At 37.6% G+C, this 17,312-nt stretch overlaps 1 protein-coding gene across 1 annotated transcript in view; it reads right to left on the bottom strand.

Moving 5' to 3' along the window:
• Positions 1 to 16,993, bottom strand: part of SIMC1 (SUMO interacting motifs containing 1) — a 79,131-nt gene extending 62,138 nt beyond the window's left edge. Inside the window, exon 1 of the mRNA XM_079144119.1 lies at positions 16,774 to 16,993. Coding sequence (XP_079000245.1) covers positions 16,774 to 16,902 — 129 coding nt within the window. The 5' untranslated portion in view covers positions 16,903 to 16,993. The remainder of the gene's footprint in view (positions 1 to 16,773) is intronic.
• Positions 16,994 to 17,312: the final 319 nt, after the last annotated feature.

Raw genomic sequence — 17,312 nt, 5'->3', positions numbered from 1 at the left:
ACGAAGACAGGAAGCTTTGAATAGTATATTCGTTTTGTTGTAGTTTTTATTTTTTTATTTTTTGTTTTTCTTGCGCTATTTCCCTGTTTCCCTGGAGTCTCTTTCTCCCTTTTCTCTTGCTAACAACCAACTTCTTTTGATTCCGTGTTCACTTTTCCTATGATCTAGTACCTCTACACTCTCACTTCTTACATCATTAACATTACATCCTACACCTTTCCAGGTTCTCTCTGTCCACCATTAGAAATTGTAGACCTTATTGCAAACCTATTGTTTATGCTGTAGATAATAATCAAACTCATTATCTCAGTTTATTAAGATAATACTATTCATGTCTTAATAAGGGCTATTTGGTTTAAGGCTGCATATTGTTTGCATTGGGTGCTATTAATATTGATCCTTCCCTTAAAGGCGAGGTATTGGAAACCTGAAGGAACACTATAAACCTATAGAGGGGAAACTGTAATACCTTGGATCCACATTGCTAGAGGGGAAGATACAGAAACAACATGAAACAACAAGGGAAGAAAGTGCCCCAAACAAACCAAGATGCTATATTAATAGAATCCATTGACAGCATGGTAGAAGAAATGTCAAAGAGTTCAGAATGTACATAATTAAAATGATCCATGAAGTAAAGGATGATATTAGCAAATGCAGGCAACAAAAGATCACTTTGATAAACAGTTAAAAGAGCAAATGTAAGAAGCAAAATACTATTTCAATGAAGAGATAGAGATCGATTAAAAAAAAACATCTCTGAAATGAAGGAAACAATAAATCAAACTAAAACCTCAATAAAAAGCATCAACAATAGACTAGATCACTTGGAAGACAGAACCTCAAACAATGAAGACAAAATATTTAATCTTGAAAATACAGTTGACCAAACAGAGAAGATGGTAAGAAATCATGAACAGAACTTCCATGAATTATGGGATAACATGAAAAAAACAAATTTAAGAATTATTGGGGGGCTGTAATTATGGCTCAGTGGTAGAGCACTTGCCTAGCATGTGTGAGACACTGGTTCAATTCTCAGCACCACATACTTATTAAAGGTGCATCAACAACTAACAAAATATTTTAAAAAAGAAATACTGGGATTGAGGAAGGCACAGAGATACAAACCAAAGGAGTAAACAATGTACTCAATGAAATGATATCAAAGAATTTCCCAAACTTGAAGAATGAAACAGAAAATCAAATATAAGAAGCTTACAGAACACCAAATGTACAAAATTACAACAGATCCACACCAAGGCACATTATAATGAAAATGCCCAATATACAAAATAAAAACAATTTTAAAGGCTGTGAGAAAAGTATCAGATTACACATAGAGGGAAACCAATACAGATATCAGCAGATTCCTCAGCCTAGACCCTAAAAGTTAGGAGGGCCTGGAACAACGAATTTCAAGCTCTGAAAGAACATGGATGCCAACCACAAATCTTATACCCAGCAAAACTAACCTTCAGATTTGATGATGAAATAAAAACCTTCCACGATAAACAAAAGTTAAAAGAATTTACAAATAGAAAGCCTGCACTACAGAACATTTTCAGCAAAATATTCCATGAGGAGGAAATGAAAAACAATTATGAAAGTCAGCAAAGGTAGGAATTACACTACAGGAAAAGCCAATTAAAGAGAAACCAAGTTAAAAAACAAAAATAATCCTAAATGACTGGGAATGCAAATCATATCTCAATAATAACCCTGAGTGTTAATGGCTTAAACCCATTAATCAAAAGACACAGACTGTCAGATTGGATTAAAAAGAAAGACCCAACAATATGCTGCCTTCAAGAGACTCATCTCATAGGAAAAGGCATACACAGACTGAAGGCGAAAGGTTGGGGAAAAAAGTATCACTCACACAGACTGTTTAAACGAGCAGGTGTTTCCATTCTCATATCAGATAAAGTAGACTTCAAGTCAAAGTTAATCAGAAGGGACAAATAAGGTAATTTCATACAGCTTAAGGAAACCATAAATCAATAAGACATAACAATTATAAATATTTATGCCCCAAACAATGGAGCATCTAAGTACATCAAACAAACCCTTTTCAATTTCAGGAATCAAATAGACCCAACACTGGGTGATTTTAACACACATCTCTCACAACTAGATAGATCTTCCAAACAAAAGCTGAACAAAGAAACCATGGAACTCAATAATACAATCAATAATTTAGGATTAACAGACCTCTATAGAATATTCCATCCATCAATGAGAGAAAACACTTTTTTCTCAGCAGCACATGGATCCTTCTCTAAAACAGACCATATGTTATGGCACACAGCAAACCTTGGTAAATACAAAAAATTAGAGATACTACCTTGCATTCTATCAGATCATAATGGAATGAAATTAGAAATCAGTGATAAATAAAAAACAGAAACTACTCCATCATCTGGAGATTAAGTAATATGCTATTGAATGATGCATGGATAGCAGAAGACATCAGGGAGGAGATAAAAAAATTCTTAGAGGTAAACAAGAACAATGATAAACATACCAAAATCTCTGGGACACTATGAAAATGTCTAAGAGGAAAATTCATTGCATGGAGTACATTCAATAAAAGAAAAAGTCAACAAATAAATGACCTAATATTACATCCCAAAGCCCTAGAAAAAGAACAGATCAACACCAAAAGTAGTAGAAGACAGGAAGTCATTAAAATCATAGCTGAAATCAATGAAACTGAAACAAAAGAAACAATTCAAAAAATTGACAAAACAAAAAGTTGGTTCTTTGAAAAAAAAAAACAAAATTGATAAACCCTTAGCCACACTAACGAAGAGGAGAGAGAAAACTCAAACTACTAAAATTTGTGATGAAAAAGGAACTATCACAACAGACACTATTGAAATGCAAAACATAATTAGAAGCTATTTTGAAAATCTATATACTCCAACAAAATAGAAAATCTAGAAGACATTAAATTTCTAGAGACATATGATCCACCCAAACTGAATCAGGAAGACATACCCAATTTAAACAGATCAATTTCAAGCAATGAAATAGAAGAAGCCATCAAAAGCTTACCAACCAAAAGTGCGGTACCAGACCTATTCTCAGTCGAGTTCTACAAGACCTTCAAAGAAGACCTAACAGCAATACTCCTCAAAGTATTCCATGACATAGAAAAGGAAGGAACTCTTACAAACTCATTCTATGCAGTAAGTATCACTCTGATACCAAAACCTACATAGACACATCAAGTAAAGAAAACTTCAGACCAATATCCCTAATGTACATAGACACAAAAATTCTTAACAAAATTCTGGCAAATCACATAAAGAACAATTAAAAAGATAGTGAACCATGATCAAGTGGAGTTCATCCCAGGGATGCAAGGTTGGTTCAACATTCGGAAATCAATAAATGTAATTCATCACATCAATAGACTTAAAGTTAAGAATCATATGATCATTTCAATAGACACAGAAAAAGCATTTGATAAAATACAGCAACCTTCATGCTCAAAACATTATAAAAAATAGGGCTAGTAGGAACATACCTCAACATTGTAAAAGCTATCTATGCTAACTAAGCCCAAGGCCAACATCATTCTAAATGGAGAAAAATTGAAAGTGTTCCCTCTAAAAACCAGAATAAGACAGGGATGCCCTCTTTCACTTTTTTTTTTTCCTTTTTCCTCTCCAGCTTTCACATGAGAGAACATATTACCCTTGAACTTCTGAATTTGGCTTATTTCACTTAACATAATATTCTCAAGTTCCATCCATTATCCTGCAAATGACATAATTTCATTTTTCTTTATGGCATAAAACTCCACTGTGTATATATACCACAGTGAAATGTATTTCTTAGTAAGACTTGAAAGTCAAAATTACTCCTTGACCCATGAGCTGCAGAATGAATGTCGTCATCAAGCATGGAAACAACATTAAGCTTGTTATACATCTCCATTAGAGCTTTTGGATGACCAGGTGTATTGTGAATAAGCAGTAATACTTTGAATTTTTTTTTCTAGCAGTAGGTCTCAACAGTATGCTTAAAATTATTTGGTAAAGCATGTTGGAAATCAATATTGTGTCATCCACGGTTTGTTGTTCCACGTATAGAGTATAGGTATAGCAGTTTTTGAGATATTAAGTGAACACTGGTTTCGGTTTAAAATCACCAGCTGTATTAACCCCTAAACAAGAGTCAGCTTAACTTCAAAGCTAGGCACTGACCTCTCTCTAGCTATTAAAGTCCTTGATGGCATCTTCTTCCAGTAGAAGGCTGTTTCATCTACATTGAAAATATGTTGTTTGATTATAGCCACCTTGGTCAATTATTTTTGCTAGACTTTTGGATAGCTTGCTGCAGCTTCTATTGTCAGCACTCGGTGCTGCTTTTTTTTTTTTTTTTTTAGTGCTTCTTTACCTTGTACTTTCATGTTATGGAGACAGCGCTTTCCTTAAACCTCATGAACTGACATCTGCTAGTCAAATTTTTCTTCTGCAGTTTACTTACCTCTCTCAGCTTTCACAATATTAAAGAAAACTAGGGGCTTGCTCTGGACTAGGCTTTGTTTTAAGAGAATGTTGTGGCTGGTTTGTTCTTCTATCCAGACCACTGAAACTTTCTCCATAGCAACAATAAGGTATGTTCACTGGAGTAGAACTTCAAATTTCCTTCAAGAACTCTTCTTTTGCAGGGCGCAGTGGTGCAGGCCTGTAATCTCAGTGGCTTGGGAGGCTGAGGCAGGGGGATTGAAAATTCAACGCCAGCCTCAGCAAAAGTGAGGTACTAAGTTACTCAGTGAGACCCTGTGTCTAAATAAAATACAAAAAAATAGGGCTGGGGATGTGGCTCAATGGTTGAGTGCCTCTGGGTTCAATTCCTGGTACCCCACAGCTCTCCCCCCTCCCCAAAGAAAATAACTCTTCTTTTGAATTTATAATTTGGTTAACTGATGCAAGTGGCCTTTCAGCCTATCTTAATTTTGACAAACTTCCTCACTCAGCATAATCATTTCTAGCTTTTCATTTCAAGTAAGATGTTTTGACTTTTTGACTTTAACACTTAGAGGTCATTGTAGGGTTACCAATTTGCCTAATTTCATATTGTTGTCTCACAATAAGGAGGCCCAAGAAAGGGAGAGAGATGGGGGAATGGCTGGTCACTGGAGCAGTCATATCACACACTATCTTACATGGGCATGGTTCATTGTGCCTCCAAACAATTGTAACAGTAGCATCAAAGATCACTGACCACCTGAACAGATAAAATAATTTTTAAAAGTCTGAACTATTGTGAGAATCACTGAAATGTGAGAGAGACACAAAATGAGCACATCATGTTGAAAAGAATGGTACCAAAAGACTTGCTTGATGCGGGGTTTCCATAAATCTTCAACTTGTGAAAAATGAAATATTTGTAAGTGGAGTGCAATAAAGCAAAGTGCAATAAAAAGGTGTGCCTGTATTTCTTCCTGTTGATATATAAAAAAGTTTACCGTAAGACCATATGTTGTGTTATGCAGTTACAGTCTTGTATATACTGTGTCTCAGTTGCAACAAGAGGTCATGTCAAGTGATTGACCCCTATCCATGTAGGTTTGTATTAGTCTATGTTTTTCAAACAATGAAAAAAAATCACCTAATGACACATTTCTCAGAACATATCCCCACTGTTAAGTGATACATGACCACATTTATGTGAATTTACCTCTGGCCTCTACTCTGTTCCATTGATCTATTTGTTTATTATTTTGCTAACACTACAGTGTCTTGATTACCTTAGCGTTACAGCAAGTATTGAGTTGGGTAGTGTTAGTCCTCTGACTTTGTTACTTCTCATCCAACACTGAGTTAGCTATTCTGAATCTTTTGCCTCTCTATGTATCAGTTTGCTGATAATACAATTGGTTGTGGTATATAGTGATTTTTAAACACTGTTGGATTTAATTTGCTAATATTTTGTTAAGGACTTTTCCATCTATAAGTAGATGAGAGATACTGGTCTGTAGATTGCTAATTTCTCTGTCTTGTTTTGTTAGTGTAATACTGGTCTTATAGAATTCATTAGGGGGCTGGGGTTGTGGCGAGGTGGTAGAGTGCTTGCCTAGCATGTATGAGGCACTGGGTTCGATCCTCAGCACTGCATATAAATGAATGAATAAAATAAAGGTCCAGCAACATCTAAAAAAAAAATACTTAAAAAAAAAAGAATTCATTAGGAAGTAATTCCTGGCTTCTATTTGATGAAAAAGATTATACAGAATATAACTTCTTTAGTAAATGTTTGGTATGATTTACAAGTTGACTCATTTAAGTCTGGTGCTTTCTGTTTTGGAAAGTTATATTCACATTTTCTACTCTCTTTTTATAACAAAATGTTTAAAGTTTAAATAACCTCAGTTTTCCTTAAATTTAATATATTCCAAACAAAATTCCAATGACATTTTAAGAAGTAATTGGTAAGATGATTCCAAAGTTCATCTGAAAGAGAAAAAGCTCAAGAATAATATAGATATCTGTAAAGGAAAACATAAGCAAGGATACTTTGTCCTAACAATCGCAATTAAAATGTGCAGAACAAATTTTAAAGTATTAATTAAAAGGAACAAAAAGAGACTTAAAAATAATTTTAAAGTATTAATACATTAATTCAGTAGAAAATAGAGTTTAGAAATAGGCCTCAAATTATCTGGAAACTTAATTTATGATAAAGGCAGTTCCATACTGTTAGATAATGCTACAGTTTTGGTCTGGAACAATATGGTCCAAGTGTTAATGGTTTGGTCCCAGCTGCTGGCACTACTGGAAGGTGATGGAATCCTTAAAGGAGGGGGGGCTTATAGGAGGAAGTTAGGTTACTGGGTGTGCCCTTAAATAAGGATACTAGGATCCCTGGTTCCTACCTGTCTTTCCAGCTTCGCTCTACCATGTGCTCCCACCATGATGAACTACTCCCTGTCCACAGGCCCAACAGCAACTGAGCCAAGTGACCATGGACTGTTAAAACCTCAGAAATGGTGAGCCAAATTAAACCTTTCCTCTTTTTAAGTTGATTTATCTCGGGTATTTGTTAGAGCAACAGAACACAGATGACCTAATCATTTGAAGAGTTTATCCTTTCAGCAAAATTATAGACAGTTGAAAAATGTTAAGTCTATCAGATTAGAACAAATTTAAGAAGTTTGATAATATTCAGGTTGTCCAGAGTATAAGAAAATAAGTATACTATCAGTTAAGAATCTATGTTACAACCTTTTGAAGTGTAACTTTGTGACTATCAATTGGGAAGCAAAAACCAAAAGAAGCCAAAAACTTTAACTTAAGCACAGAAGAAACTTATTAAAGGATAATGGGGCCAGGTACAGTGGCACCTGCCTGGAATCCCAGTGGTTCAGGAGGCTGGGGCAGGAGGATTGCAGGTTTGAAATCAGCCTCAGCAACTTCATGAGCCTCTGAGCAACTTACTGAGACGCTGTCTCAAATAAAAAAGAACTGGGGATGTCACTCAGTGGTTAAATGCCCTTGGATTCAATCCCTTGTACTAAAATAACAATAATAATAGAAGTAGTAGCTACTAGAAGTTAGAGGACCACCTGAGAACCTTGTTTGGAATCTATGAAGTTGACTAACACTGGAGCCCCAAACTATGTTGTATTATCAAAGACTCCATTGTTACTGCCATTGGGCACAAATATTCCAGTTTCCAAGGCCAGTAGCACCAATGTCATATCATATTTCTAGCACATTTACTACTGGTGTTAATAGTTGCCATTACTATTGCCATCCCCACTAAAATATAGCTTACTTGGGCCCTGTTTCTTCCTGTCAACAGCTTCCAATTCAAAGCCTAGTATGAGTACCCATGACTGGTATAACCTAGGTCCCATATCTAAACATCAGATGCAACAGAACCTAGGAAAATAGGCATCCGCCAATTCCACTTCTTTATATGGATGTAGATTATATCTCTGAAGGTGGGAGAATTGTAAATATAGTTTCAAAGTCCGGATACTAGGATCCCACAAAGAATGACATAACGTTCAGACAGTGGTGTATACTAAAATCATAAACACATATTCCACTGTAAGAAACTTGTCCTACAAGCACTGACTTATGATCATGCAAGAGAGTCTGATATTATAGCCTATAATATAAAAAATTAAAATCAATAAGGGACTGATTATATTATATTATAATACAATGCAACTAATGAGATATTTGTTGAGTGAATACTTATAATGTGCCAGAAACCATGTTGTATATACACTGAGAATAATGATGTGAGCAAAATGGACTAAAGTCTGAATGAAGTAGCAATATTTATTTAAATGTTTAAAATATATTAAATAAGTTTGAAAGTTATTAGCGTTCATTGGGAAAGAATTAGCCATCTATGTATGTCTGTGCACACATACAGAGAAAATTTCTGAAGCAATACACAGAAACTATGGTTATCCAGACAGTAGATAAAACTGTAGTTTTCTAGACAGGGGCAGATATTTACATCCTGAATTTTTACCTTGATTTATAATTTTAAAAAGATGTCTATAATTCAAAATAGGGAAATTAATGTTTCCATATAATATGATGTGTACCTTAAACAACGACAACAACAGAGAACCCATTAGAGAGCACAGGGTTTCATTTTGGAGTGAAATAAATATTCTACACTAACTAGTGGTGATGCACAACTCAGGGAATTTTATGGGAAATTTTTATGGTGTAGTATGGGATTAAACCTTATATTAAAAGACCCACTGGAAGAAGGATACTTCACATATTCTTAACACAAAAACACAAACTAAATTCCTCTCCAAAGAGGGGAAGACACCTACCTTCTTTTGTGGGTAGCCATACCAACTTCCAAGACAACTCAGGATGAATAGGGAATGGGTGTCTTGATTTGCAGGCTTACAAGGGAGCTGATCTTAAGATCTAAATTAAGTTCATATCTGATGTTTTAAATTTAAAACACCAGATGAATTTTGTTTTCTATGACATACTCCTATTTTTAATTATAAAACTCTGTATAAAAAGTTAGCCTGGGGGATGGGGATATAGCTCAGTTGGTATAGAGTGCTTGTCTAGCATGTACAAGGCCATGGGTTCAATCCCCAGCACCACCATCAAAAAAAAAAAAAAAAAAGTTAGCCTGGGACAGATATCATATTTATCCCTAGGCTTTCTTATATGGGGTAGTTTGCCATAACTGTAATATAATTTATTTACCATAAGGAAAAGATTCCTTAAAAGCCAATAATAAGAATTGTTTCTCCCTCAATAGTTACTGAGCACCTACTATGTTCAAGGTACTAAGTTAGCACTTGGGAATAGAGTTGTATATAGCAGTGATCTTAAAATATTCAGAGGAAAGGGTCAAAATAAAGTAATTTTAAAAAATTATTTTTCAAAGTACCTGATGAGAGCTCTAAAACTTTTTGGATTAAGAAACCAAGAATAGGGGGACCTATTTTTACAAAAATTATACATTTTAAAAATAGAATTATTGTACAACTTTTTTTTTTTCCACTTCATATATTTCTACCCACACAATGTTTTCTTGGAAACCTGGTATAAGACTGCAAGTTTGCCCCAGGATTTTCACTGACACTAATGCTGGTAAACCTGCATTACTGGTAAGCATCTGGTTGAAACTTCTGGTTGAAACTTCCTGTTTCCTCATCTATCAGTGATAATAATAGTACGTTCCTCGTGGGGTTATGGTCAAGATTAGTGTGAGTTAATTCAAGTAGAGCACTTAACATAGTGCCTAGCATAAATGCCAGCTTTTCTTATTACACGATGCCTACAATGATTAATTTGCTTAATGCTACATGGCAAATAGTCATTCAGAATTAAAATGCCAATTAAACATTATTAAAACACTACTCCTTGATAAGAGAGACACAGGGCCCAAACAAGAAAAACCTTACAGACTTACTAACTGCCAAAAAAGAAGACTCATAAAATGAAAGTTATACTATGCTTCTGATTAGGGAGATGGTATTATAAAGATATTAATTCTCTTCTTATTACCTTCTAAAATTAATGAAGTGGTTCTGAACTGGAGGTAGTATTATACTCCCCACAATCTAGGGAAACATTTTTGGTTGTCACAATTTAGTAGGCATATAGAACATCAAGTGTGTATATTGGATGGAGGCTAGTGATCTTGCTAAATATCCCAAAGTGTTCAGGATGACCTCATGAAAAAAAGAATTATTTGATCCAAGGACACCTGACTTAATGTAATCTTTGACAAAGTGATTCTAAAATTAATTTGGAGAGGGCTGGGGACAGCTCAATTCTTGCCTAGCATGTACAAGGCCTGAGTTTGAGACCCAGCACTACAACATAAAACAACAGTAATTTAGAGGAATAAAATGGACACAAATAGCCAAGAAATTTTCTGGGGGGGTGGTAAGGGAAAGTTGTGCTATTCAATACCAAAAGGTTTCATCAAACCATAAAACAGTAAATTTAAGGCATTGAGAAATACAGAAATCAATCAAACAGATCAGAAAAACCAGACAAATAATCATATAAAATAATTTGGTATAAAAATGTGTTACAAATAAGCAAAGAAAAGATGATTACTTAAGAAATTATCAAAATAAATGATAACATATACTATAAAATCCAACAACCAGAATTTTTCTTCCATCCATGTGCAATCGGGATGCTTCTTATAATTAACATGTATGTTTCAATGTGGTAGTGTTTCTTTTTTCCAGAAAAGCTGTTATTAAATTGAAAGCAAGTCTTAAAAATTGTCTTAGACAAATACAATAAGACAATACAGTTTGTAGAAAATGATAAGCACACTTCATGCCATAAAAATAATTTCAGATGAATTAAAGAACCACATGGTAAGAATGACATGGAAGAGGTCTAGGGATCTAGCTCAGGAGCTCAGAGGTAGAGCTCTGGGTTCAATCCCCAGCCTCACTGAGGGGACAAAAAAAAAAAAAAAAAAAAAAAAAAAAAAAAGAGATGGAGCTGGGGGCAGTGGCACCAACCTGTAATCCCAAGAAGCAATTAGACATATGAAAAAAAATTAAAAACAGAACGAAATGCTAAAATAAGAGAAAAATCTCAAATATTTGTCTAAATATCTAAACACAAAAGAAAAATACACATACAAACAAAAAATGCTAACCTTCATTAAGAAAAACACCATAAACTGTAGAGGTTTGAATTTAACACAATCCCAATTTTTAAAATTAGAAATTATTTTTAAAGTAGAAATTATTTGGAAATTGGCAAAATGATTTTAAAGTTATTTGCAAGAATAACATGCAAAATTAGCCAAAAAATTCTAAAAAGGGCAATAAAGCATTTTCTGTTTATCATTAAAACAACATGTATTGACATAAAACAAAGTTCATAAGCAGAAACAAAAATATATAAGCTCGCTATTTGATAAAATTACTATTTCAAACTAATAGGCAAAAGGGATGGATTATTCAATAAATGATTTTGAGACATCTAGTTAACTGCTTGGAGAGAAAACAAATTACCATTTTATCCCTTTTTTGAAATGAATTCCTGGTGGATTAAAGGATTAAATGTAAAAATATTTTTATAATCCTGGGAGTGAGGAAAGCCCTAAGTATGACGACAAAGAAATCATAAAGGAAAAGAATGATGTAATGAACTACAAAAAATTTAAAACTTCTTGCTGGCATAGCAGTACACGCTTATAATCCCAGTGGCTTGGGAGGCTGAGGCAGGAGGATCTCAAGTTCAAAGTCAGCCTCAGCAAAAGCAAGGCCCTAAGCAACTCAGTGAGACCCTGCCTCTAAATAAAATGTAAAATAGGGCTGGGGTTGTGGTTCAGTGGTTGAGTCCCCCTGAGTTCAATCCCTGGTACAAAAAAAAAAAAAAAAAAAAAAAAAAAAAAAAAACTTTAAAGAAAGCCAACCATAAGTTGGAAAAATCACTTCGTTAACTAAAGGGGTGAAGATGTGTTTGAAAGGGCTTGTTACAAATAGCAGAGGATTATCTGGTATGGTCCTGAAACAGAACTAAGGACAAAAGGCAAAAAATTTAATGGAAAGATACCCTTACTGCTTTAGTCAATTTTCTTAAGGCATACTGTGACTCGACAGCAATATTTCTTAGGAAATTACAAGGGCTAAGGGAGCTGTGAGTCAGAAACTGAGGATAAACACCAAAAAATATATATCATAATATTATTCCTTTCCTAAAAATATAATCTAATGTTCCCCATTCCACCTACTTTCTATTATTTTGTTCATTTGTTAGTTTCTTGCCTGTCCCTCCCCAATAAAATGTAGTTCCATGACATCTTTTTTTTTTTTTTTTTCAGTTGTAGATGGACGTAATACCTTTATTTTACTTATTTTTATGTGGTGCTAAGGACTGAACCCAGTGCCTCAGCTGTGCGAGGCAAGTACTCTACCACTGAGCTACAACCCCAGCCCCCACGCCATCTTGTTCATCTCTAGTTCCCACAGTCATTGCATGTGCTTAGTAAATATTTACTGAATGAATGACATATAAAAAAATTAAGCCAGAAACAGTGGAACCCACCTGTGGACTTGGGTGCTGAGCTGAGGCAAGAGGATTGGAACTTCAAAGCCAGCCTCAGCACTTTAGCAAGGCCCCAAATAACTGAGTGAGACCCTTTCTCAAAATAAAAACTAAAAGGGCTGCTGGGGATGTAGATCAGTGGTAAAGTGTTCCTGGGTTCAAACCCTGGTATTGAAAAACATTTAATCAAAGCCACAAGAGTTCACAGAATCTGGCTATCCAATCGGCAAAGATTAGAAAAAACAAAAATACCTTATGTTTCTTCCTAACACTCTGTACTCTGTAAATCATCTGCCATTACATTTATGTGGCTATTTACTGTTTACAATCTCTCCCAACTAAAATGAAATCTCCATCAGGGCAGGGACTTGGGTTTGCTCACAAATGAATTAACGGCACTTAAAAAGAGTGCCTGGTATATAGTAAGTACTTAATAAATAGTTATTGAAGAAACTGAAGATACCTAGGTGTGACTAGGTACTGGTGAAAAGGGTATGTTTGATCATATACTATTGGTGAGAACAGTGCACAATTTCTATATGAAATCTGTCAATATATATCAAGCTCAGAAAGTAGGGTATGCTGTTTGACTCAACAGTCTTGCCTCTAAAAGGGACTCATGCTAAGTAAAAAATGAACAAAGATCATGAGGAAATTTCATACTGGGTTGTTTATAATAGAGAAAATTTAGAAATGAAGGTATGATTTAATAGATCATAAATGTAACATAAATCTGCACAAGGAAATACTTTAAAGTATTGATGAAGACATCTATTAGAATGGAAATAAATTTAAAAACATGATGAGAGAAAAAGGCAGGGTAAAAAACTCCACATGTATAGCAAGACTTCATTTTGGCAAAATCAACTATTGTGGGGGAGCACATAGGCATATATGGATGTACATACACATTTGCAGGTAAAAGTAAGACAAACATATCAAAATTTAACACTGATTATCTCGAGACAGTGAAATTAAGGACAATTTTAATGTTCTTCATATATTTCTAAATTTGTTATAATTAGCTTCAACCAAAATTAAAAGATTATCTGAAAATGTTCTGTTCTATCAAAAACACCGGCACATTTCATTAACTCAATGAAGATTAAAGCATATGTTAAGAACCAGGAGTTCAAAAATGTCTTTTCTTTTGGTACTGGGTGGGGGGTGTTGAACTCAGGGGCACTCTACCACTGACCCAGTTGCCTTTATTTTATATTTTGAGACAGGGTCTTCCTAAATTGTCCAGGCTGGTCTTGAACTTGCAATCCTCCTGCTTCAATCTCCTGAGCAGCTGGGATTAAGGTGTGTGCCACCTTACCCAGCTCAGAAATGTCAGTTACAACTGATGGCTTTGTGATTGCCTGAATTCAAGCAAGTTATTTCCTGTAGTCAAAAAGAAAAATATATAAAACTTGCTTCTTTCATAGACTTGGCTTAGAAACAACACAAAAGTACCAAAAATTACCGTTTTTGCTGGACACTTTCCTTGCATTGTTGCATTAAAAACCTAAAACAACAAACTCCACTATGTTGTAAAATTCTAATGCACTCATAAGAAAAACAACTAAGTTTTAAAAAACCCATAATAATCCCACTAGGTAGGTATTAATGTTCTCAGACTTGAAATGCTAGAAGATAGAACTTGTCAAAGCTCATGTAGGTGCTGTGTGTGGGATCTTGATTTCAACAGCTCTCTTAACTTTGGAGCTTTCAGAAAAGTTGGGAAAATTTGCTTTAGGCTTTATAACTTTGCAAGTGTCTCAATGCCTCTGATTCTTTACATGGTTATCCTACCACCATTATCTAATTTTCAAGATAAAAGCAGCCAAAGCTTGGTGCTTTTAGAAAGCTGGCATAAATATCTGGAGAAGATTTTAATTTGGTATTGCTTTTTAGAACTTGTCTACTCCTATTCAACTCAAAAGGCTCAAGATGACAATGCTTGGTTGGGTGGTCATAGGAAGGGAAAGAGAGTCTACTGACGTATGGGTTTGAGGGGTCCCAACTGGGATAAGGATGACATTTGCATTGGAAGCTGAACCAAGATGAATGAAAATGAACAAAACCTGAGTGGAAAGGAAGATGGTAAAGAGGACAAAATCAAAGGAGAACTGAGAAAAGGGCAATAGGAAAAAGGAGGTACTTAGAGTAAATGAAGCCGTGAGTTACTTTGCAGTATTTTTTCCTTCCACCTTTTTTCTCTATATACTCTTTTCCTCAATGAGCTCAGTCATTATAAGAACTTCAATACTCCTTTCTATTCAGAAAAGTGCTAAATATCTCTAGTCCTGACTTTTCTCTAGAGTTAATTCCTGAAAGCTGATCACATTCATCTACATTTCCCATAAGCACTTTATTTATTTTTGAGATGCTGGGGATCAAACCCATGGCCTTGCATGTGCTAGGTAAGTGCTCTACTACTGAGCTACATTTCCAGACCTATTTTTAAATAATTATTTTATTTTGAGAAAGGATCTAGCTAAATTGCAAGGCTGGCCTGGAACTTGCAAGTATCCTGCTTCTGAGTCTACCAGGCACTACCAGCCTCCCATCAGCACTTTAAATCCAGTGGGTCCTAACTGAATTTAATATTTCCTCTTCCCTGAGCTTGCTCATCAGACATCTATGTGGCTGGGTGCAGTGGCACAATCCTGTAATCCCTGAGACTCTGCAGGCTGAGGCAGGATCAAAAGTTCTGAAACCAGCCTCAGCAACTTAGTGAGACTATATTTAAAAAAAAAAAAAAAAAAAGTGGCTGAGGGTGTAATTCAGTGGCAAGTGCCCCCGAGTTTAATCCCCAGTACCAAAACAAAAACAACAAAAAATCCCCAAATATCTATCTGAACCACTCTCTTTCATCCAACAAGTAATTATTATGGTTCTATTATCTCTCACACACTGCCACAGCACTAAGTACATCCATTCACTAATGAAGGTTGGTCATTTCTCCTCTGAAAATCATGTCTGTCTAATTCAACTAGATTCTTTACTGAGGTGTACTAAGAATCCCTCTTGCTTGAACCATGGCAACCTCAACACTCTGTTTGCATGCCGTTCATTCTGTAGTGATCACCTAGCACTTAGCACTGTGCCTGGGACACAGAAGGGGTTCACAGTGGAGGCTCAGGGACTGTAGACTTTCTGGGAAGGGAAATGATGGAGCAGAAGCTAGGAGACTTGTCTCCAAAGATAAGAAGTACTGTGTTTTCCTTAAACTGTAAGATCTATACACATAAAATCAGATTGATGATTCTTTTATTCCTGAGGTATGGTTTTGGGAGGCTGGAAAGATTGTTGGAGGTGTTCTGATTAAAACAAAACGGAACAAAACTATCCACTTTCCACCCCTTAAGTACTTAATAACTACTTGTTGAACATATCACCTTCCATGACAGAGACCACGAATGTTGTATCTCCATTGTATCCTCAGCCCTATAACATCTGGCCCATAGTAGGGTTCAATAAATATCTGTGGAGGATTCTGGAAAGGCAGGAACCATAGATATTTTATTCACCACAACAGCAAGAAGAACAAAGATAAAGGGCCTGGGGTTAAAAGCGGTAGTATAGGATGTACCCCCGCCACCCCGCGCATTCCCTCAGGGCTTGGTACGTGTTTGCTAAGCGAAATAAATCGCCCTCCACAACTCCAAAATCGGGCCCCTTGCTCCGTGGTCAGGCCCTGGAGCGCGGCCACCATCTGGCTCAGGCCCGTACTTCCCTCCCTCCCAGCCTGGGCTCCTGTTACCTCCCTGCACACATCTGTGCCCACCACAAGCCAAACAATTACGCGCTCCCGCGTCCCTGCCTCGAGGTCCGGATCGCAGTCGCGGCCTGGCCAGGACCCCCACCAAATCTAGCCCCAGCCAAATTTCTGTGAACGTCCGCGGCCAGGGTGGCCTGAGACCACCTCCTGCCACCGGCTCTGGCAACCCCCGCACCAGGCGCGCCAGGACATCGTCCATGTGCTCGGCCGCCCGTCGCTCTCCGGCCGTAGCCCACTCGGGTTTCAACGCCGAGCCCGGAGGCCTGGCCGCCCCGGCCCAGCCCGGCCGCGCTCCTCGAGGCCCGAAGCGGGGAAGGCGGGAAGTGGCTGCAGCTGTGAGGCGCTGAGCGGTGGGCGGCTGGGGCGTAGTGGGCAGCAGGCCGGCCGAGGGTCGGAACCATGAGAGGCCCGAGCGTCGGGCCACTACCGGGCTCGGCGAACAGCGGCTCGCTCACTCACCACTGTCCGGCGGGGCAGCGCGCCAGGGGTCCGGGACAGGGCCCGGCGGAGCCGCCGCGCCCGGCCCGAGCGGGTCCCCCCGGAGCTCTCGGAGCCGCTGTCGTCCGAGATCACGATAAAGTCCTCCATGGCTACGGGCCCCGGCTAAGCCAGCGCGCGGGCGGCCGGCGACCCAGGCGGCAGAGGCAGCGGCGACTTCGGTTCTTGCTGCTGAAGCTACCGAGGCGGCGGCAACCCGGGACATCCCCCGCCTGCCCCGCCCCTTTCCATCCCTAGTCCCGCCCTCGCCACACTCGCCCCGCCCACTTTTCGGGGCCCCGCCCACCGCCGGGCCGCGGGCGGCTGGGTCAGGGCCACGGTTGTTGTGCTTGGCGGCAGCTCCCTTCCTCCCTTCCCGAGGAGAAAAAAAAAGAAAACGAGTTGCAGCTGGCTTGGGCTGGTGTTGGGGGTGGACGACGAGGCGCTGAGATGCGGGGCTGAGCCAGCTGCTTCCGATTGAAAGTGTGAAGTGAGGTGTTCCCAGCCCCTGCCTGGTGAAG

Source organism: Sciurus vulgaris (assembly GCF_902686455.1).
Source record: "Sciurus vulgaris genome assembly, chromosome: 6".
NCBI classification, from domain to species: domain Eukaryota; kingdom Metazoa; phylum Chordata; class Mammalia; order Rodentia; family Sciuridae; genus Sciurus; species Sciurus vulgaris.
Note: the sequence above shows the minus strand (reverse complement) of the source record. Positions and strands in the feature narration are given on the sequence as shown.